The sequence below is a fragment of the Perca flavescens genome, chromosome 5, assembly GCF_004354835.1.
Source record: "Perca flavescens isolate YP-PL-M2 chromosome 5, PFLA_1.0, whole genome shotgun sequence".
Lineage (NCBI taxonomy): Eukaryota > Metazoa > Chordata > Actinopteri > Perciformes > Percidae > Perca > Perca flavescens.
The window spans coordinates 2,862,494-2,886,987 of record NC_041335.1 but is presented as its reverse complement, the minus strand read 5'-3'; the positions used below and the strand labels follow the sequence as shown (position 1 = coordinate 2,886,987).

Genomic DNA, 24,494 nt, shown 5'->3' with positions numbered 1-24,494 from the left:
ACACACACACACACACATACACACTGAAGAAGCTCTCAGCATCTGCTCGCCTCCATGTGCACAAATCCAGTGGTGTAAGAAGGACTGAGATTGTTTACTTCAGTAAAAGTACTAATGCACTGTAAAACTACTTATACTCTGTTACAAGATAAGATGAAACTGTATTGTCTGTTCACTCAGAACATTTTCTTGCATCATCTGCTCCAACAATCAACAGATAACATAAAAAAATAAAAAACATTTGTATGGTCACCCATCAAACACATCTGACACACCTTTCTGTCTCACACACACACATTTATAATTGTCATGTAAAAATCCTGCATTGAAAATGTTACTTAAGTAAAAGTATGTAAGTATCAAGAAAATGTACTTAAAGTATTAAAAGTACTCAATACAGAAAAAGCCTCACATTTTAGTAACTGGAAACAAAAAATGCCATCAAAAAGAGCATTAAAAGTGTGAAAAAAGGGTCAAAAGTCAAATAATTTCAGCTGGACTTGTAAGTCGTTGTATTGTTGGGTAGTTTAATTTATAATAAAACATGGTATTTTATAAACTACATGTGTTTTGTGAGCAAAAGTCTTAATTTGTAAAGTAACTAGTAACAAAAGCTGTCAGATTACAGTAATGTAGTGGAGTAAAAAGTACACCATTTCTCTCCGAGATGTAGCGTAGAGTAGAAGTAGAAAGTGTCATGAAAAGAAAAGACTCAAGTAAAGTACAAGTACCTCAAATTTGTACTTAAGGACAGTACTTGAGTAAATGTACTTACAGTAGTTACATTCCACCACTGCACAAATGTGCAGACAGTGAAGAAAGAGAATCTGACAGACCATATGTAGGAGTGGTTATTATTATTGTTTATAGGCACCATTTATTTGACCATTATTTTGCCTACAGTGGTTTACTTTGTGTCTGGTGTTGAATTAAAAAAAATGGACTATGTGTAACATGATTCAGTCTTCTGTGAGATCCTTTACCCTCAGTGATGTGATGTCAAGTCAACATGAAGCTTCTTAAAGATTATTTTTTGGGGCTTTTCCCTTTATTGGGTAGTGACAGTGGATAGACAGAAAAGGGGGAGAAAAAGAGAGGGGATGACCCGCAGCAAAGGGCCACAGGTCAGATTCGAACCCAGGCGCTGCAAAGGACTCAGCCTAGATGGGGCGCAAGCTCTTAGCTGAGCTAGAGGCTAAAATGCTTCCAGACAACTTCTTAATCTCCACTGGGAGCCTGAGTTATCCGGATAACTTTATAAAATCCAGATGTTTCTACATCAGTCCATGTTCCAGATATGAGCAGCTCCTACATACTGCATCAAGCAGGTCAGGATCCATCACAGGGACTGAAGAACAACTCATTATGAAAACTGGAAGCACTAGTACAGAATGGATAGTACTACATTCACTGCAACAGACGCAGTCAAAATACACACAATACTTTCTATCACATCACAAATGTATGGAGAAATCAACCAAAATGAAGTTCAGAAATCACATTTTGTAAACATATATATATACAGTATATATCATTTTAGTGGATCTTGGTCCATTATTATATTATTTTACCTGCAAGGACTACAGATGGAAAGTAGCTATAGTAGCTGAATCAAGTACAAGGCATTTCTTCTGTTTCTTTTAAATTATTGCTTTTTTTGTACATGTTCCCTGATGTAAATAAACTAAACTAATTGAACTATTCTTATTTTGCTTTAACACTGATGATCAGGACAGAGAAGTCATTCATCAACACTAGATGTATTCTACTGCTCATGAGCGCTTTGTTAGAGTTTGTATCTTGTCCTGTTTGGCCATAGGTTAACATGCTTTAATGTTACTGTTCATTGACACCATGTGCATATATTTAAAACAAACCGCAAAATACATTTACATATTTCATGCTGGGACAGTTTTCTCAATTTTGACCCAGCCAAAATAAAAATCCTTAAAGCCTGAAAATCTAATTTCTTTCACTTTGTGATTTGTTTGCAAATCTTCATCACAGTGTTGCTTATTTCCTGACACTATTGAATGTCTGAATATCTACTTTGACTTGGCCGGGTTGGATCAGTGGGTAGAGCAGGCGCACATATACTGGGAGGTTTATGCCTCGATGCAGAGGTCCAGGGTTCGACTCCGACCTGTGACGATTTCCTGCATGTCTTCCCCCTTTCTCACCTAGCTGTCCTGTCCAATAAAACTGGAAAAACCCAAAAAATAATACCATGCTGAGTAGTACAACTCCTGACTAATCAACAGGGGTCTCGTTTATAAACGTGGCGTCCGCACAAAACGGGGCTAAAAACGTGCGTACGCCACTTCCCACGCAAAGGTTGTGATTTATAAAAAACAAACTTAACGGGAGAATGTAGAAACGTAGAAACCAGCGCAGATATGAGCGTAGAAATCATCTTACGACAGGCTTCACTTGTGATTTATGAAACGTTCGTATCACACCAATCAGAGCGTAAGAATGGTCGTACATTGATAAATGCGGCGGCTGGAAACGATCGTAATTTAAATATCACGCCCCAATATATTCTCGGTTTTGAGGCCTCGCCCCTACAATTCACGACATGGCGAGACGTAATCCGGCTGAGAAGCGGCACTTTTCAGAGGTGGAGATTGAAACCCTGATATCTCAGGTTCATTTGCACTAACGTGTGGACTATTTGGCAGCCTGAAAACTGGTATTAAAGGCTGTAGAAAGAATGCGGAATGGAAAGAGATCACTGATGCGGTCAACAGTGTTGCCGTAGTAAATCGGACTCCAGCTGAAGTTTAGCCTATTTAATTTATACATCCTTGACGCATTTTCTATAGTCCTAGTAATATACATGCTTATATTGCAATCTCTTAGGCCTACATGGTGTAGGCCTACCTATAATTAAATAAACACACGGTAGCAGAGTTTATGCAGTGTCTTTTATTTTACTCGTGTTCGTCGGAACGAGGCAACAGCTGAGGGAGAGCGCGTGTCTCCTGACAGCAGAGGGGCTGGAAAAACAAGCCAAAATAACTTGGTCAATGGCAGAAATAAATCATTCACTTGAAAGAGAGAAAAAAACCTTAAGAATAAATAAAAAGGTTGTGCATTGTCATGTTTCCTGTATCGAATATCATTGCCAAACATAACACTATAGGCTACCTTTTAAAAGTGAGGAATAATATCCTGTCTCCTTCATATAGCCCTCAGTTGGTGTCTGTTCTGGACACTGCTCTCTGGGCATCGGGTCATCTGGCTCCATCGCTACATTTATGGCACCGTGTTTTCCTGTGCGATGTTGTGCAGAACCCCCCAGGCTAAAACAATGTTGCAGACCGGCGCATAGAGGTCTTCTAAAAGAGCCAGATCTGCCATTGCTGATAAGTGATCAACTGATGACTTCTCCTTCTCCTGTTAAACTGATTATATGCTGCACTGCAAGTCCACACTGACTCGAGAACTTGCGTACACGAGTTCAGACCAGACGTGAGATTTGATCGCAGCATACGCTCACGTCCAAATTGATAAATGCTGAGCTTTGCGTAGGAATCGGCGTACGCCCGTCGTACGCTTGTTTTAGGTCGTACGCACGTTTCATAAATGAGGGCCACTGTAAGGATCCTACGCACAGTTTTATAAATGAGACCCCTGACCTTGTGTAAAATCAGTGGAATGTCTCTTTGAGTGACAAAATATTGACTTCACCGCAACAATAAGAAATGTAGACATCAGCCACAAGACAATGTAAATAAATGCATAGTAACAGGATGCTAATGAGAAAATAATAAATTCAATTTAAGTGCTTAACATAGAATGCAAACAAGACTTCTTGGAGAGTCAAACACTGTGATCTACCTGGGAAAATCTACCTTTGTGTCACTCAGTTATAAAGGTTAGCAGATTGAGGGGCTGAGAGCCTTCTTTCTTAACACTGGCCTTTTTTAGCCAAATCCTGTGATTTAAGATCTCAAAGTGTTTAGATAGCCTGCAGTTTTCTCTCCATCCCTTACACAGGAAGCAGCTGAGGTGTTTAAACCGATTGGCTCTGGGCACTGCAACATTTTGCAGACAGGCTGTTTTCTTCAGCTAAAAAGGTAACCGCACTAAACCTTTTCTGGCAGTTTTTTTTTTTTTTTTTTATATTATTTTTTGGGTCTTTTTCCACCTTAAATGAACAGGACAGGTGAGAAAGGGGATAGAGAGCAGGAAGACATGCAGGAAATCGTCACAGGTCAGAGTCAAACCCTGGACCTCTGCAGAGGCATAAACCTCTAAATATATGTGCGCCTGCTCTACCCACTGAACCAACACGGCCACTAGCTCTTCAGGTTTGATTCAGGTCTTTGTTACTTGGTGTTTCCTCACCCACCCCCATTAGGCTCCTGCACACTAGGCCATGATTTCTAAGTTTGACCTTTAGTTTAGTAGGCTATTTGTAGTTTAATCATCAGTAACGTAAACCAACCTTTTGCACATTGATTTTCAAAAGCAAGTCTATATGGCATTTTAACTACCTCAAGTTACACTAAAAGTGCAAAACTTGGCTTCAGCATTTAAATATTGAAGCAACATTTGTGTTAAGTGAAACCTTTATAGTCAGGTTCTTCAGAATATTTGTTCAGGTACACGGTCAGAGCTGTATGCTACATTGTTGAGACCTAGGATTCACAAAGGATTGCCAACACAGGGCATTTCAGACCGTTTGTTCGAGATTCTCATTTATTTTTTCAGCCAAGGACCCCTTTCAAGTTAGAGAATATACGGGGACCGCCCTGTGTACGTTTTAAAAAAATAATCACAGTTCCAAAAACATCTAAAGACAGCCGTGAAGTGAATTCATTCATTTTTTCTTTCTTGAATATTCTGACGTTGACACGCTAACATGTTGCTCACCGGCCAAAATGTGTAATGCTGTTGATTGGTTGAATCATACCAGTGGATGTCGTACAACGACGTTGTGATTGGCCCGCTGATCGATCAATTATCAAAATGCCGGTACTGGGAGGCGGGGCCTGAGTTAGTTTGCCGCTGTGGTTTTCTTCAAGATGGCGGGGCTGCAGTTGAAGCAGTATGGCGGCGCATGGAGAATAAAATAATTTAGAAAGGTAGTCATATTCCCGATAGTAGACAGCCGTTTCATATTTATCGGTGAGTATTTCTGTAATAAACTGTTCTCGAGCAGGCTGACCACTTATTCAGCCGCGAAAATCTGTAACGTTAAGCCTTGTTTCTTGCTAGCTTATTAGCCCGGATGTTAATGTCACCAGGGGCCCGCTGTGCAGAGGAGACTGAACAGATGCGTTAAAACGAGGCTCTTCCCCCTTCTATTTTACGATGAATTAGCTTGTTATTTGAACTTGGATTAACATTAATCATATTCCCAAGCAAAAGGACACATTTTACGTTGAAGTCAGATGCTAATTATTACAGTATTAGCTCATTAAGTTGCACTAACTTGACATCTAACGACCGTTACTCTTACTGGTCCTTTCTTTCTAGCTCCCAGAAGAAACCAGTGGAGGATGATCAGTGCCTAGATCCCATATTAAGCTGAATGCATTGTGATTTCCAATAATTGAGACAGTGATTCTGAAAGCTGTCTACATTAATGAAAAGAACAATGTAGTCAGCTTAGCATTTTCACCTCTGGTACGCGGTCTATACAGGGATGTGCTTCTGCATGCATTCTGGGTTTAGATAAGAAAGTCTCTCAACAGGTCAGATTTTAGAATAAACCTATCTGTCTGTATAAGTTGTAATTCGTTATACAGAGGAAATGGAGATAGATGATGTGCTACCCCCTCTCCCCTTGGAGCCACCTGATGATTTTGGCCAAGATGAGGGCAGGGCACCTCCACCACCTCCCCTGCAAACGTCCAGTGACGCAGAGGTAATGGACGTTAGCTCTGGTGGTGATGGATACACATACACCCCAGGGGACGGGGAAGCCAGCCCACAGCAGGCCCTCAGCAAGGGCTCGATAACTTTCTATAGCCACCTCTCAGATGAGGCCAGTGCCATCCCACCATGCCCTAGAACAGCCCGCCACGCGCCCCCAGTCACCGGGTTCCTACCAGACCTAAAGCTGCTTAGAGACGTTAAGATCAGCGTAAGCTTCACTGAAAGCAGCAATAGCAAAGACAGGAAGGTTTTGTACACAGGTGAAGGGCAGGAGGGAGGAAGTGATGACGGCTTAGACAGCGTAAATGGTGAGTTGCACGAGTCGACTAGTGAGCAAGAAGTAGCCGAGGGTAGCTCTGGAGCAGGAAACCTAGCAGGCCGAAGATCAGAGGAGGCTGAGGTAGACTCGGAAAACAAGGTAGAGTTCGCTGTCCTGGATGAGTTGGATGACTTCTACGAGAACTTCCTGGATGACGACGACGTGGAGCATGGTGGCTTTAAGTCTGATGTCATAGTTCAGCAGGAGCAAGCGGATGAGGAGGCCGTAGCTTTCTCCTATGGGGTACGTCTGTTCTTATGTCTGCAGTAACCCTTGTCATTCTAAGCTACGCCCCCGTTTTGCCCTTTACTGTCAAACGGAAATATGGTAGGCCTAATACAGCACATACAGTACAGTCCATACAAATCATTACATCATTAAACACAGCCTCCGCTGTCATTTCAATGAGATCACTGCAACGGCACAGCAGGGGGTGCAGACATGGCAACAACAACAAAACAACGTAGGTCAACTTTAGCAGCAATGCAATATCATCTGGCAACACACAGAATGGGAACACACAGAATGGGATAGTCTAACTCATCTGTAGAGTACAATGGACAGCGTTATTTTGCTGTTTACCTCCCTGTAATAGATTAGAAAGTGACTGCTGCTGTAATAACATTCTCATATTATAAACTGACTGATGTCAAAACAAAATAGAGTTATTGACATCCTGGATCCTGTCTTCTCCTGTCTTCTCACTAATATCTGGAGCCACCCCTACAAAGCAACAAACAGTGCAGATTGTAGTGGGAACGCAGCCTAATCGAGGCCAAGGTTTCATGGTGGTGGGATCCCAAATTGAGACCACACTTTCATAAACCTTGAACCTTGTTGTATCTTGTTCTTGCTCCTTAACTCCCTGGTGTCACCCACATAAAAAAAAACCTTTAGCAATGCAGATACTTGTTTTATTTGGTGAGATTGGCTCTCCTATGGTGTTATGTTGATGTACTCGACAGTAAGCGGGTTTCTGCAATGTTGCAGAAAATACAGGCTGGGTTATAAGTTTCTAATTATGCTACAGCGGAAAAATGGCACAAACAGCGCAACTATGAATTGGCTCATACAATTTGGGATCGTCTAATATGGTTTAAGTATAGCTAGAACTAAGAAAAATAACCGTTGTAATGATTTCTTGATTATTGTTTTTATTGTAACACTTGAGACCTTTTCTGCATTAAAATGTGTGACTGGTTGAGACAGAATCTAATCAAGCAGCAGACATTTAGTTATGTGTTTGTTTTTTCTTACTGAAAATGAGAAGTGAGATGCTGGAAGAGGTTAGTGCCATTTTTAATGTCTCCCATTAAATGCTGGGTGATTTGAGTTATGATGCAAGAGTAATCAATAGAAATAAAAAAGGAGGGATCCAAAGCGCTTATGTCATTTCATTTGTAGTAGTAGTTGATTTAGATTCAGTATGGTCTGTTTGTAAATTCAGAAGAATTTATTTTTTATGCGTCTGATGTTTTTTTCCTATACGCGTGGTTGTTTTCTCCACCAATTGTTCACCTTATGGCATCACATCAGACAAAACTCCCTCAAACTGGTGACCCGTCCTTCTCTCCCGGCCTTAACCATTGACTCTTCCAGGAGGAGTTTGACAATGACGTCGATGCTCTGCTGGAGGAGGGCATGCCAGTCCCAAAAAAGATGCGTCCCGCAGAGGACAAATTTGGCGGGGACAGTGATCATCAGTCAGATGGTGAAGGAGGTGTTCATCCCATGATGACCAAAATTAAGACTGTCCTGAAGAGTGAGTGGTGGATCTGTCTGTTTTAGGGTTGGGTACTATCAAGGCATTTTGGAATGTGGTTTCAGTACTATGGGGCACAATATGATATCATATATTCTAAACAGTATATGCTAGATGTTAAATCTGTTGAAAGTGAATTGATACAAAATATAGGTTAGTATTGGGTTTATAGTTTTTAGTATTATGTCATACGATAGTGTGCTGATATAGATTTCTATACAGGGTTTACCCGGGCAGTTGGTTAGAGTGGTAAGAACTGCACGACTAAAAATGGACAACCAAGTAACCCCCCTTTCTGTGTTGTAGTGCTCTGAAATAGTATCACAATCGAAAATGACACGCTGATGGGCACCTTTTGACATATGCACACTGGTGTTGGTCAGGTGGTGAGATGTAAAACACTACATGCAAGGACTCACTAAACTAATCAGGTTTGAAATCCTACTGGCGAACGAGTAAACTCTTGAGTCTGAAAAGTACATAAATGAAAAAAAAAAAAAAGTTTAGAAATGAGTATCCAAAATGCATTTTGTTAGTTCACTGTGTACAAACAAGCTCATTGTTCAAAATGCTGCAGATCAGGTATCAGATAATTGTTTAAGGTGTGTGTGACCATAGAAATAAAATGGGATGGCATTTCATTTCCATGTGTGTGACCTAAACTACGACATGTTGTAATGCCTAATCCAACTAGCTAGATGAAGAGCGAGTGTAGTGGTAAACTTTAAACTGTTAATGTTTAGTCCTAACCTTACTTACTCTACCTGATTTTCGTTCCTTAAAGAACAATTCAGGCACAAAATGAACCTAGGGGTTAATAACATGTACCGAGTTGACCGTTCACTGAGGTTTGTTTTCATGCTAATCGAATGCGTCTCTAGCTTTAACAAGGTACTGCAAACCCCGTGGTTAGCTGCTAACGCTAGCTTTCAGGGCAGATGGTATATCACTATTTTATACCACTTACAAGGCTCAAAATAGCACCACACTTTCACGGTAGCACAATGAGGGTCCCTACATGCAAACCGAAGCATTGAGAACTTTGTAAGTGTACAGACAGTTTATTAAAAAGATAGATTATAAAGACCGTAGCGTTCATGTTTACATGCCGACGCCATCTTGGAAAAACAGTCATGAGCAGGCGAACGCCGTGCAACCAGTAACCTGTAACAGCTCAAACGCAGCTTTCGTGATTGCGGTAGCTTGTTTAAAGCTAGAGACTCATTCGATTAGCATGAAAACAGATCCCAGAGAACGTTCGACTCGGTACGCATATGTAATTAACCCCTAGGTTCATTTTGCGCCGGAATTGTCCTTTTAAAACTTGAATCCAAGCCTGAGGTTAACCGTAGCCCAATGTGAATATCTCTGAAATAGCTGTCACACAATTAGGAGTTTTGTGGTAATGCATACGTCTTCTAATAATTATTAGATAAGTTCCCTACATAAAGTAATAGTGTAGTAATTATTGCCTGCATTTACATTTTCCCCCCTATGCCAGGTCGTGGGCGTCCACCCACTGAGCCTCTACCTGATGGATGGATCATGACATTCCATAACTCGGGCATTCCAGTCTACCTGCACAGAGAGACCAGGGTGGTTACCTGGTCCAGACCCTACTTCCTCGGGACTGGCAGTATAAGGGTAAGATGCAACACAAGTGTCTAATTAACACGGATGTGAACTAGGGCTGTCAGTCTTACTTTATAATACCATTCACATTTCATTTTTTTTTTTTTTTTTTTTTTTTTTTTTTTTATATTCGAATAATATTTGAATATTTAATGCTCAAATGCAGCCTGTTATAAACGTGTACTACACTACTCAGGCTTATGCATTGTCAATGTCACTATAACAGGGGTCTTCAATGTTTTTTAAGCCAAGGATCCCTTAACTGAAACGAGACGGATCAGGGACCCCCTATTACATACTGTATATTGTATAAATTGAAGCTTTTAGGGCAGCCTAAATCCTTTATAGATACTTTTTTTTTTTTTTTTTTTTTTTTGCATAGAATACTAAGCTATTCAAGCTATTCAAATAGTGGCATGATTTTATGAATATTTTATAAATCATGATGTGGAACTGTTAATCCTTTGGGATGAACTGTATCTGTGCTACCTTAGTGACTACCTTACCTATATGGCCCAGTAAGCATATTGTCAGTGTGGATTTATATTGGCTAATAATATGTTGGAATCATGTTAAGACTTTTTAATTTTTTTTTAAATATTCAAAAATTAACAATAATTTGGAGGCCCCTCTGCAATGACTGAGGACCCCCTAGGGGTCCCGGACCCCCTGTTGAAGATCCCTGCACTAGAAGCATGTGGTTGTTGTTACACGTTCTGTCCACTAGAGGGACTTCCAACATCATCAGCCTGGCCAACAGTCATGGCGCGTTGCATTTCTGGCACGCCGCTCTCTGTTTACCGTACATTTTATTCCACCACGAGTACACGGCAACAAACGCAAATCAACAGAGAACTCTGAAAGGAAACGTGATCTAACAAATGTATTAAAGCAGCTCTGTTGTAAAGGCTAACGATGCTCTGTTAGCACAATGACATCATGTTAGAAAGCACAGCCAAAACCATTTGTCATAAACTAAGTAACAAAAGTGTTAGCCACGATGCTAACGGCATTCATAACTAAGCCAAACGGTGCGCTCACTACTATTTTAGTGATTTTATAAGCAACCTGTTTCTTAATCCAGCTGTTAGGAGGTAATATATGAAGTTGAAGCCAACTCTGACAGCTGTAGGGCAGCTAACATTACCTTTTAGGTGTCTCCATGAAGCTCCCAGCTAAGCTCCTATAACTCGCGACGCAGTTAGGAAACAAGAACGAGCTAACTAATGATAACCTAAGCATTTTTTCTCGATGGATGTCGATTTTTAAAGTCGTTTTAAAACTATTTCCCATCCTTGTTCCGATTTCCAGCCGCAACCAGTCACTCCCCCCTGTACTAACGTTACTCGGTACGTAACGTTGGCTCACAATGCCTTGTGTTTCTCACTCCCGTAACTTATTGTTCATCAGACGTAGGGCTGGGCGATATATCGATATTATATCGATATCGTGATATGAGACTACATATCGTCTTAGATTTTGGATATCGTAATATCGTGATATGACATAAGTGTCTTTTCCTGGTTTTAAAGGCTTACAGTGATGTACTTTTCTGAACTTACCAGACTGTTCTAGCTGTTCTATTATTAATGATTATTTATCTAAAATCTAAGTGTGAAGATATTTTGCGAGAGCACCAACTGTCAACGCTAGAATATATCGCCGCAATATCGATTGAGGTATTTGGTCAAGAATATCATGATATTTGATTTTCTCTATATCGCCCAGCCCTATATCAGAAAATATGGGATGTAGAAATAAGCGCTGAAAATGTGTAGAAGAAAAATTTAACAATTTAAAACGTTGGAAAAAAACTAAAACAAACCTTATGGAGCTTTGATTTCAAAAAAGGTACTCCTGTTGTTATACAGTATTTGTTTACATTTTATTGTTATTTGAACAACTGAGCATTGAACCAGGTGAAGAAACCTGTTTATTATTTATTCATTTGATTTTGCAACTGTTCACTGAAATAGCCGGTTTCTATGAAACTACATGTGACATGTCATATTTGGCTTTAACTTTGACTGAACATTTGCTCTCACTTTGCGGAAAAAATATCGGGATATATATCGTATATCAATATTCAGCCAAAATATATCGGGATATGACTTTTGGTCCATATCGCCCAGCCCTAATCAGACGTGACACGAGAAGAGGGAGATTAGCTAATGTTAGCCAAAAAAAAAACAAATCTAATTATATTTGACTTTCGGAATTCGTTCCAACACCCCTAATGTGAACAGTTTTTTGCAGTGGGTTTGATTTTATTAGTTGGGTGCTGTCTGTTACATGTTTTGCTCCTACCATCAGTTTGTGCTGCTGGTCAGTGTTGAGCAACTGCCTCACAATAACACAATCTGCCACTTATAGCTTCCTGTCTGTTCAAGTCTTTCTCTTATCTATTCATTCCATTCCAAAAAAAGAACATTTGATTACCGAAAAATTGCAACTTATAAGATTTATGGGAAAGAAAAAATGTATCTTTTTTTTTTTTTTTTTTTTTTTTTTTAAAAGCCATGAACATATTCCAGCTTTGTTCTTGAAAGTCTGAGTGTCAAAAGTCAAAAAAATGTATTATTGCAGTTCAACATGGACATAACAGGTCTTTCATTTCAAGGAGACATTCTTACATTGAACATATTGACACCACTAACAAACACTAATACAATAAAAAAGAAGAAAAAAAGGATAATTATAATAAAAAAGACAAATATACAAAAATCACACACAAAGGGGAAGGGAGTGACCACTGTCTACAGAACCATCACTGTAGTATGGTTAACACTACTGCCTCATACATTACGGAACTTCTATACATAATATCCACAAATGAAAAATAAAATATAAAGCATGTCAATGTTCATCCTACTGGGAGTCAGGCAATGCGATTTGTTCCCTTACACAATCTAAGAAAGGTCCCCATATTATCTTATTGTACTTATTTGCTGATCCTTTCAAAGAGTATCAATTCTTTCAAATTTGAGAAAATAAGTTTGATCCAGCGTGTAAATATTGGATGTTTGCTCTCTTTCCATTTTATCAAAATCAGCCGTTTAGCGACGAGAGTAAGAAACGCAATGCTATCAGATTGTGCCTTTACTGTTGACCTTTTTATGACGACTCTTGGTCTTCCTTTTTGACACAGAAACATGACCCTCCTACCAGCAGCATTCCTTGCCTACACTACAAGAAAATGAAGGATCTTGAGGAGAAGGAGCTGAATGGGGAGGCGACGCCTAATGACGTGGAGTCTCCTGTTAAGCCTGCCGACGAGGTCAATGGCGAACAGAGTGCAGGCAAGTCAGATGCTACAGCTGAGGAGCAGGACGGTGTCCCTCCCTCCAGTATGACTGATGGCGACCCAGATGTAGAGGCTACCACAAATAACAGCCTGCAGCTTAAAGCTCTCTGTGACATTGCCCACGGAGCCTTAGGACAAGTTAAGGCCAAAGTGGAGGTGTGCAAGGACGAGTCCATAGGTAGGTACTTATAGGTAGCACATACATAAAGAAATTAAACATTAATATGAAATAAATACAGAAATTAATATATATATATATATATATATATATATATATATATATATATATATATATATATATATATATATATATATACACACACACACACACACACACACACACACACACACACACACAAAGGTAGTCCATAGGTTTTTTTTGTATTAAGCGATCTAACTTGATGAAACCTCTTCGCAGAACTTGAAGAGTTCCGTCTGTACCTGGAAAAATGCTTTGACTTTGAACAAGTCACAGTAAAAAAGTTTCGTACCTGGGCCGAGCGGAGGCAGTTCAACAGAGACATGAAGAGGAAGCAGGCCGAGTCGGAGAGACCCATCCTGCCTGCCAACCAAAAACTCATCACACTGTCGGTCCAAGATGCACCAACTAAGAAAGGTAACAATTCTATACATTCATACTTTGTGAATTTAATACAACTTTTTAAGAAGAAGGCAGGTGTTAATTTTTTATTATTGTTAACCAATGAAACGATAAAATAAAACAAGAATACATGTATCCTTACATAGTAGTTGGTGTAGCCTAGGGCTGGGTACTGCATTCCATACTTTTTAGGCACCAACCGCATTGCCTCTAAAGTATCGAGTATGTAGGGCTGTGCAATTAATTGAATTTCAATTTTGGCTTCCAACGATCACCAAAATTAGTAAAACCGAGAAAAAAAAGATTATTTTGCCATGTTCTGTTTTGCAAGAACACTCTTATTTTGTCTTGTGTTCTGAATTGCATGTGCACATCCACACGCGCACATCCACCCCTCCCGAAGCCATAAACTCTCTGGCAAGTCTTGTGCATATCATCCCCTGGAATTTAAAAACTTGACTTCACTCAGTGAGCGCTCCTGACAACACTGAGTGACAACAACCAAAAAATCAGCCCTAATATCTGTACTATCATTGTTAAAGCTGTCCTTTTTAAGTTTGTTTGTTTTGATGCATTTTAATTTTTCTATTTTAACAGAATTTGTCATCAACCCTAATGGGAAGTCTGAAGTTTGCATCTTACATGAATATATGCAGCGTGTCCTAAAGGTTCGACCTGTTTACAACTTTTTTGAATGTGGTAAGTTCTTTTTTGCAAGTGTCCTTAGGGAATTGAGGTGTTTTTAAGTCCTATGCCTTTCTTGCCTTATCAGGATTATATTGTGATGTGTAAGTCTACTACTGCTCATTCTGTTGCTCATTCTACAGCCCAGCACACATTTTCATTAGCCCCTTTGTAGTCCCAGAAATGTGCACACAAAACTACTGCTATTACCTCCTATGAATGAACATTTGTTGTTGAGTGTAACTTGATCTCAAATCAAACTGAATTTGTGTGCCCCACAGAGAATCCAAGTGAACCCTTTGGAGCGTCAGTCGTTATAGATGGAGTAACGTACGGCACAGGAACCGCAAGCAGTAAAAAACTTGCTAAGAATAAAGCTGGTAATTCCTTTTATTTACAGTACTTGGCATTGTGATAGGCTGGTTGGTGTATTTCACAACTGAAGATACAGCATATTAGCTCAGAGTACTACTGTTAGCGGGTGAAGACGTTGAGTTTGCTTATGGAGAAATTTTTTGAAAATCCCCAGTATTGTAAATATGTTTTTACAATTGTCTTAAATGTACAGCAGTTAAATCCGTTTAAGGGCTCCTCACAAAGAACCATCTTGGTCCTGGGTGTATAATAATCAAACTGTATTTTACACATCATGTTGTAGGTGGATGGCAATAACTGGCATGGAACATATGTGAATTATAGTAGTTTGTAGTTTTCTTTAACCAAATGAATCTGCTGACTTACCAAATGCTTACTGTTACCCAGTTTGGTGTAGCCGCAAGAGTGCTTATAAATGGAAGACAGAGTTGTTCCCACCCACTTAATTTCCTTTCACAACAGTCACTCATCTTTGTCGCACATTATATAATAAAGACTACAATATACTACAATAATATAGTAATTACTATATTCAGTACATGGTTGCACGGGTAAATTTGCATGTTTTAATACGTCACTACTTTTGCTCCCAATGGTAATTTGGTGTAAACTTCAGCTCGAGCCACACTGGAAATCCTCATCCCTGACTTTGTGAAGCAGACCTCGGAGGAGAAGCCCGTTGAGGGCGATGAACTGGAGGTACTTCTTTTTCTTTACCTGGAATCTTTTTCAGTAAAGTGGAATAGAGTAAGCTAAAGGTCATGTACGTGTCGCCAACATTGAAGGCAGGTAACATGATTTGGACAAGAATTGTTGCCAAAGATAGAATAACAGGGTAACACACAACAATGGTAACACTCTGTACTCTGCTCCACAGTATTTTAATCATATCAATATAGAAGACTCAAGGGTGTATGAGCTGACCAACAAAGCAGGACTACTTTCGCCATATCAGATTCTTCATGAGTGCCTTAAAAGGTAAGAGGTTGTCCATTATGCTAGCAAAGTACATTTTTATGAATATTTTTGGGTTTAATTTTTTTTCCCAAGATTATATCTATAATGAAGTTTTGTCTGATGCAGTGCATTACAATGCAACACAGTTCATTGCATTGAACACAAGTGGCATTATTTTATTTGCCATATTGTGATATATGTTAAAGGTCCTATGACATGCTGCTTTTTGGATGCTTTTACATAGGCCTCAGTGGTCTCCTAATACTGTATCTGAAGTCTCTTTTTATATAGACCTTAGTGGTCCCCTAATACTGTATCTGAAGTCTCTTTTTATATAGGCCTTAGTGGTCCTCTAATACTGTATGTGAAGTCTCTTTTATATAGACCTTAGTGGTCCCCTAATACTGTATCTGAAGTCTCTTTTATACAGACCTTAGTGGTTCCCTAATACTGTATCTGAAGTCTCTTTTATATAGACCTTAGTGGTCCCCTAATTAGGGGTGCACAATATATTGACTCAATATCGTTATCGCGATATCACGTTGCGCGATATTATACCGGAAGTCTCGCGATAATTACGCGATATTTTGTTTACGTTGCATCCCGCCCGCCATGTAACCAAAGAGTATAGAAGCAACAAGAGGAGAAACTCAATAGAACATTGTGTTGCATTAAGTCGAAGATGGCGGAGCTGCACTCAATAGACTGTTCCTTTGCAAGCTGCAGCACAACGTTCTATTGAGTTTAGCCTCTTGTTGCGTCTACACTCTTTGATGCACCTCTCGAAAAATACACATCACTTGGTAGCGTTGCAATTCCCCGACTCATTTCCTGGTTCTCCTTCTCCATAAACAACATGAAATCAAGGAGAGGGTTAACTTCTCCTGCTCCAGATTTTCCACCATGTTCAGAAAGAACAGGGGAGACACTTTGGTTCTCTCACTATAACGTTAGAGTCGCTACTCACTCCGAAGAAAAACGCCGTCACTTTCTCACTTCTTCCTTGCTCTACCACACACACACCGGCTGGCTCGACGCACACACCAGCGGAGAAGTATAAACAAACATCAGCTGCGTGGAGCGCCTTATTTAGGTGCCACTTAAATGCCTGCGCTTCTCTCTGATGATCCGAAAACGGACCTTAGAGGGAACTCAACTGAAACATCGCCGCACGGGAGGCTAGTTAACAAACACTTGGCATTAGCATTAGCTAGTTAGCGCTACACCTGACAGCAGGTAACGTTAGCATACCGTTAGCTAGCAGCTAACCGAGCATTTTAACAGAGTAAAAAATGAGGTTAAAATGCTGACAGCTAAACGGTGAAGAGTGTGTCTGTATTTCACTTGAGAACTGTAACACCAGACTGTAGCTGCCGTTGTCTGAAAAACAGCACAGACTGAGCCTCGCCAGCCTCATGCTGCATTCAAAGTAATTGTAAAATACCCTTTTCCCAGCCAATGTTTTTTTGTTGTTGTCGTTAACAGGAATTTACTGGTGAAATAAGATATTGTTATAAGTTATTGTTATTACATTTTTAATAAATCATTACATTTTAAATATATATAATTCTTTCAGTTCAGGCAACATTTTAAATTTATTGTTTTAGCACTGGGAAATAGGAAATTTATTTTTGATGCGTTTTCCCATAACTTTGGTAATTTTACATATGTTTAAAAATATCGAAATTAATATCTATCGTAATTTTCATTATCGATATCGCAATATCAAATTTTTTTCAATATCGTGCACCCCTACCCCTAATACTGTATCTGAAGTCTCTTTTATATAGACCTTAGTGGTCCCCTAATACTGTATCTGAAGTCTCTTTTATATAGACCTTAGTGGTCCCCTAATACTGTATCTGAAGTCTCTTTTATATAGACCTTAGTGGTCCCCTAATACTGTATCTGAAGTCTCTCTGCCGAAATTCAGCCTTGGTGCAGAATTACAGCCACTAGAGCCAGTCCCACGATGAGCTTTCCTTAGGATGTGCCATTTCTGTGTCTGTAGCTATTGAGGAGGAGAGAGGGGAGGCAAGGTGGAGGGTGGGGGGGTGGCCTTGACCAACTGCCACTTTGCTCGTTTGAAAGCCATGATGTCTCTCTCTCTCTCATGGGTGGGCCAAATTCTCTGGGTGGGCAAAGCAGAGAAAGGGGAGGTAACCTTTCCCCTTATGACATCATAAAGGGAAGATTCCAGATTGGCCCATCTGAGCTTTCATTTTCTCAAAGGCAGAGCGTAAAAATCTGCACGTTATTTCGATGAACTAAATCGACTACAGTGCACTGAGTGCACTCTACCTGGTAATGGCGTGTATCCACCAACGAGTCTTTCCTGACGCCTGTATATGTATGTATATATATATATGTGTGTGTGTGTGTGTGTATATATATATATATATATATATATATATATATATATATATATATATATATATATATATATATATATATATATATATATAGTTGAAAAATGTTCAACTTTGGGTAAAACTTTTACGTCACGTTTTACTCAGCCATCCAATCCCAGTGGAGGAGGGGCGGGACAAATCCCACGAACACCAACCATCACGTGTACATGTGCTGAACAACTTTAGTGACCTGTTGGGTCATTGTTGCCAGGGACAAAAAAGAGCCAGGTTGCAGATGTATAAATCTAAGGGCCGGGACACATCGGGCCGATTATCGGCCGTGGGACAGTCTGGCGAGGTCAGTGACTCGAATCTGTTCGGTGTGTCCCGTGCCGTTGTCCGTCTGAGGTGTGTCGCCGTTCATTTTGGCCGACCTGACATGCTCGGTCGGCGGCAGGGCCGTCGGGACTCACCCGGAAATGACGAGCGGAATGAGGTGACTACAGTCTCTCAAAATCTGACGGAAATCTTTTAAACTGACCTTTGTTGAGCTGATATGAAGACAGATTCAGCAACTGCACGGCCTATTTCTCGCTTAAAATGTTTTCAGAAACATGTTTCAGTGAACTATTTTAGTACAATATGAGATCGTATTCTGAACGGCCGCCATGACAGTCTGGCTTGGAATTTCTGGAGAAAACAAACCCATGTGACGCGTCCAATCAGCTGCCGGTTTTCATTTCTTGGGCAACATTACAGATTAGCGCCGCCTGCTGGTATAGAGATGTATTACGTCTCGTCGCCTCTCGTCTTTCTGGTCTGTTCTGTGGCAGTTTTTTGGGCCTCGGGACGCAACTGATCCTATCGACGCGGTTTCTGTCAACGGTCGCCCGCCAGCTATACATGTCTACACCTTAAAATGTACTGTTATGTCTTCCCCGTAGAAACCATGGAATGGGAGACACCAGCATTAAATTTGAGGTGATCCCTGGGAAAAACCAGAAGAGTGAATATGTGATGACGTGTGGGAAGCACACCGTGCGTGGCTGGTGTAAGTAGATCCTAATCCTCATCTACCCAAATAGTGACCGTGAACCAGTGCAACAAACTAACATACATAAGACACAAGCAGCTTTCAGTGACATGCTTTTTCCCCTTGTCACCAGGTAAGAACAAGAGGGTTGGCAAACAACTAGCATCTCAGAAGATCTTGCAGATGCTTCATCCCCACGTCAAGAACTGGGGTTCACTGCTGCGCATGTACGGCAGAGACAGCAATAAGATGGTCAAGAAGGTAAGTCCTCCCTTAAACCAGAATCGGAAGAGGATTTATTGCCAAGTAAGACACTTAAAGGTACACTGTGTAGTGTTTTAAGTATTGTATTAGCTGTAATCAATGTCTTCATTCATAAGTAAGTCCTCATTGGTGTAAAATGACCTCTGCCAATGATCTGACTTATCCTTGTAAGTGAAGAATTTCTTATCTGTATTTACATCGGACGGGCAAGTCCAAGGAGGCTTCCGTGTTGTTCCGCCATTTTGAAAAACTGTAACCGCTGAGAGGGACATAGAGCACTAGCTTACCTGTCTAGCTAATCAACAACTCGTTTTCGTTCAGAGCCAGCGTCACGTGACTGAAACCAGTTGAGAAGGAGATCAGGGCAAGGCACTCGTAACTGGTGGTTAGCACATACATAAACAAATTAAACCTTAATATGAAATAAATACAGAAATTTATATATATATATATATATATATATATATATATATATATATATATATATATACACATATATATATATATACACACACACACACACACACACACACACACACACACATACATACACAAAATAGCTGTTTAACATTGAGGGGGATAAAGAGGCTGGAGGGTTTACTGTAAAGCTCATGGAAACCTTTGGAAAAGTCTTTCTGTTTGTGAACAATTACCATATAATATCTGATTTTACGTATCTTAAAGCGTAACCTTTGGTCTTTTTGTGAATGTACCCGAGTCAAACTTTCGTTTTAAAAGCATAATTGAGTTTACTAAAAAAAAAACTTTTAACAACTCCCTGTAGCTGTTGGTTGTTATGGTCACCGTCCATCTACCCAGTCAAAAGTATTCGAGGGAGGAGAGTAAAGATGGAAAGCTCCTAAAGCTTAGTTCCATATAAATGCACGGATAATTCCTTGTTTTGTCATTAATGAAAAACAATATTGACCTTGTAGTTGGAAAAAGGAGCCTCATATAAGAATGACATTTCCTCCTATGGAGTCCGTTCATTTGCATTCAGAAATCGCCACTTTTTGACTGACAAGATGGTGGATAGTGTAAACAACAGCTACAGTGAGTTGTTAAAACCTTTCTTTTTACTAAACTCTGTGTATACAAACAATGTTGTCAATGCTGAGTTCATGTGTAGAGGAACAGTGTAGTGATACTTGGAGCAAAGTCTCATGTTGTGTCGAGCCTTCTTAATGTTTTAAAAATAGTGATTTTGATGCGATCATAGTACTGCCCCTAGCACTCCCATTCAAAAGGCCATTTGACCAAAAACGAGAATACGGTAAAACTTAAAAGTGGCGCTTCCGTCCTAATTATGCTTTTAAACGAAAGTTTGACACGGAAAGACCCTAGGTTGCATTTTGGCGAGAGTTTCGCTTACCGGGGGGATAAGAGATGTGGTTATGAGGATTGTGTTAACCTCACATAGTGCTGCCTGCCAATGTGGTCAACAGTCGAACCCTCACAGCATAAAATAAAATAAATAGAATAAAACCTCTCGCTGTAGAACTTTACCGCTTTGAGTAAGCAGTTATCGGGCTATTTCAGTTGTACTTGCCATTAACACTTTGCCTTGCTAACTTCACTACCTGCCACATCAGAGAACCACCAGTGAAATGTGAATGGTGATATGCTCTAAATGAAGATAATTCATTATGCAAGCACATCTCATGACTTTTAAAAACACCTGGTCTTTTGCAGGAGAACTCTGACAAGAGTGTGATTGAGCTCCAGCAGTATGCCAAAAAGAACAAGCCAAACCTTCATATTTTGAACAAACTGCAAGAGGAAATGAGGAAACTAGCCACGCAGAGGGTGAGAATTGTTCCCTTTTCATGCAGCATGCAGAACATCGATTTTGAATGCCATTTTAATTGTAACCACTGTTAAACATGGATCGTGTCTTCCACAACCCCCAGCCCAACTTTCTGTGGCTGCTGTGTAACTCAGAACTTAGATTTCCTTTTGAAATTGGTTTCAAACATGAATAAGGGAAGAGTAATAGGCCAAAGCAAAAATCTAAGCAGACATTTTGACAGCACAGCTGGTACTAATAACATTAAAGGGGAACTATGCAGTTTTGTAGCTTAATTTACCTTAACTGAACAGCTTCAGAGTCAGTGGAATGGTTGAATGGTTGAATTTGGGTTGTCTCGCTTCCCCCTAGCGCCTGTGAGCAGCTTTGCAACTTTGGGCTGGCGGCCTCGGCATCAGGAAGTATGGCGTATATCAAGTCTTGCGATGTATCGAATTGCTTCATGGCACTGCACACATCCAGGAACTGGCTGTTAGGGGCTTACTAGCTGTCTACCTCAGTGGACATGGCTCCGTGCGTTCGCAGGCTTCTTTGAAAACAAATGCACATGACCAGAGGGAGAAGATGGGAATTTTTACAACAGTGTTGCTGAATATCTATTCCGAAGCTGTAGGGGGAGCTCTATAGAGAAACCTGCCAGCAAAAAGAGAGAAAACAGCGAAGAAATTGCCAAAGCTGCATAGCGCCCCTTTAACGGTGGCTCTGTTCCATTCAAGTGAGCCAGCAGGCACAATTCCAGGACCCTAAAACTGAAGCAGATAAATAGAGTTTAGCCATAGTTTGTATTTACACCTGTGATGTTCCCACTGTGACATGTTAAAATGTCGCCTGTGAGAAATGCGGAACTCTGTATTTGCTTTCAGAGTGTTAATTCCGGGCTGCTATTTGTTCATCCTTTCTTCCCCTGACAAGAACCAAAAGGGTTTACGTGTTGTACATCCAACATTTTGTCACCAGACAGCTCATTAAAGGAAAGACGAGGTGGTAGAATTTCATTTTTGGCAAACTGTAAATCTGCAGGGCCTCAATTAATGACCTTGCCACTGCCGTGTAGAGCCCGACAGATATATCGGAGGGCCAGTATTAGCAATTTTCCAAACTATCTGTATCGGCATTTCTAATGGTCGATAAATGAATATTTAAAAAATTTAATAAAAACGGACAAGACCCCCTTCAACAGTGTTCTGAGTGTTGCCGTTGCGTAGTTTGTCCACCAGAGGGCGCTCTACAACGTCCCTGTTTAACCCTTTAAGTTTCCTATCTTAAGTTTGTATTTTATTTATCAGAACTTTAATATATTTTGATGTTGCTCTGTTCTGTTGTGACAATAAAACCAACCAGTTTATTTTTAAACTGCATTATCATATTATTTTAGTGAGGACTCAAATAACTACAACTAACTGTTAGGGAAATCTGTTTTGTTAAGCGTTTCAGGAGTTTAAAAATCAACATTGGCCTTAAAAATCCTTTTTATTGGTCGAGCGCCAATACCGTGATTTCTATATTTTAGAATTGAGAATGGATTAAGCTTTGTTATTCTTAACCTCTCGTACTGTTTTCATATGTACTCGTCATAATTTGCTTGCTTTTTATTGTATTTCTATACCAGGAGGAAACTAGGAAGAAGCCCAAGATGACCATAATGGAGTCAGCCCAGCCAGGGAGTGAACCCCTCTGCACTGTTGACGTTTAAGTCTCGAAATCACTGATTGAACCACAGCACTGAAACCCAGTCACTGTCAGACATCTCACACACACACACACACACACACACACACACACACACACACACACACACACACACACAAATTATGCATCACTGAGATCTAATGGCAATATAGTTCCACATTGACCTGGCCAGGTAGCTTGCTGCTTTCTTCCTTCGCCCATGTTGTGTTGGTTCAGCTGATAGTTGTAAGGGTAGGTCTAAATGCACTAACAGACAGTAGAGCAAATATCGTCTACCTCTCTAGATGCATCCTCGCTATGCCACTAGAAAAATAATAAAAAAAAATCGCCCAGGCTATGGAGAAGTTAATGTGACTTGATAACACATGAACCACATCAAAATAGAACTGCATGCTTGTTTTGATTGCGTGATTGTCGTTTTTAACAGTCGCAATAGTACCAGCACCTATTAGTTTTGTTTGTGCTTACAGTATTTGAAAGGGACTACTAATACTTATGTATTTATACCACTTGTTTAATTAGGGAAACAAAGTTACTTGTGCTGGTTGGTGTTCCGGATATTTTGGCTGATGGATGTAAAACATGCCGTTTTAATTTTTTTCCTCAGAATGGACAGTTGCTGTTATGGTTTGCACGATTGAAAACGTGTTGATGAAGTGATGACTATTCAGAACTATTGTTATGCACTTGTGTCCAGTCAGATATTTTTGTTGTCTGATCATGTTGGTACAAGATTTTCTGCTTTTAGGATATTTGGGGTAACTTGCATTTGGAGGGAATTGTTGCCTTTTTTTTCCCGGCTTTTGCTTTGGCAATACAAGTCTCATCCTGCTTCCCATGCCCACACTGCAGTAAACCCAAGCACCGAGTACTGTAATATGTTTGGGGCAAATTATCATTTCTTTTATGCTCTATGTTCTTGCTAGCTTTTTATTAAAGTACTAATGCCATGCACACCAGCTAACCGTTTGGTACATTTCCGTAGCTTTTCCGTTTTGGTGCCCTTAAGAAATTACATTGGCTACGTGTTGCCTTAGTTCATCCATTTCATGAAGGGCTCAGAGTATAATAAAGTACATTGGACCTAAAACACCCTTCAACAGGAAGAAGAAAGACCAAGTCCCCTTTACTTGATGAAGCATTTATTGTTAAGCCAGTTAGTATTTTAATAAAGAACAGCTGTAAAACATCAGATACTTTAGGGAAAATGCCTCCAGCATGTGCCGATTTTTAAAGACTCAATCCTTAATGGATTGTGTATTTTGTTTGTCATTGTGATAATTGATCATAGTTTCTGACCACAACTAGAATGCATTTTTCAAAAGGCAGCCTTGCCAAATTTAATTGGTACACTGACACATACAAAATGCGATCAAGTCATTTAGTTCAACACAAGCTGATGAAAGTGTGTATACCAAAGCTTACATCCAGTCTTATGCATTTTATAGAATTAATGTTGCTGCAAACTTGCTGGAACAAAAAATGAAACTGCTGTGCATTTTTTTTTTTGTCAAAGTATTTGGCCTTTGGTTTTTCTACAACATATTCAAGGACACATTGCAGTTTAAACACAAGGCTGTTCTGATATTATAGATTGCTTTAAGAATGTGCTTTTTTTTTCCCCCTCTGTGCATTTGTCTTGCCAAGTGTGTCTGTGAGAAAAAAAAAAAAATACTGCTTTGACATGTGTTGCTGTTGAGCTGTACCAATGAATTGTTTTGAGATGTTGCTGCCTAGAAAATGATGTATTGCAACCTGAGCTCTATGACTTCAGTGATATTTGTTATGCAAAATAAAATGTCTTGACTAATGACTAGAAGGGCTTTG

General features: G+C 39.9%; 1 protein-coding gene across 1 annotated transcript; it reads left to right on the top strand.

Annotated features, from left to right (window-relative positions):
- Positions 1-5,003: 5,003 nt before the first annotated feature.
- dgcr8 (DGCR8 microprocessor complex subunit) lies at positions 5,004-24,486 on the top strand. Its single transcript, XM_028578809.1, has 14 exons — positions 5,004-5,136; positions 5,488-6,451; positions 7,808-7,970; positions 9,472-9,614; positions 12,751-13,084; positions 13,325-13,522; positions 14,105-14,206; positions 14,473-14,571; positions 15,183-15,265; positions 15,444-15,544; positions 18,819-18,925; positions 19,041-19,168; positions 20,864-20,977; positions 22,588-24,486. The coding sequence occupies exons 2-14, from the start codon at positions 5,765-5,767 to the stop codon at positions 22,669-22,671; spliced, it is 2,343 nt and encodes a 780-aa protein (XP_028434610.1). The 5' UTR covers positions 5,004-5,136; positions 5,488-5,764; the 3' UTR covers positions 22,672-24,486.
- Positions 24,487-24,494: the final 8 nt, after the last annotated feature.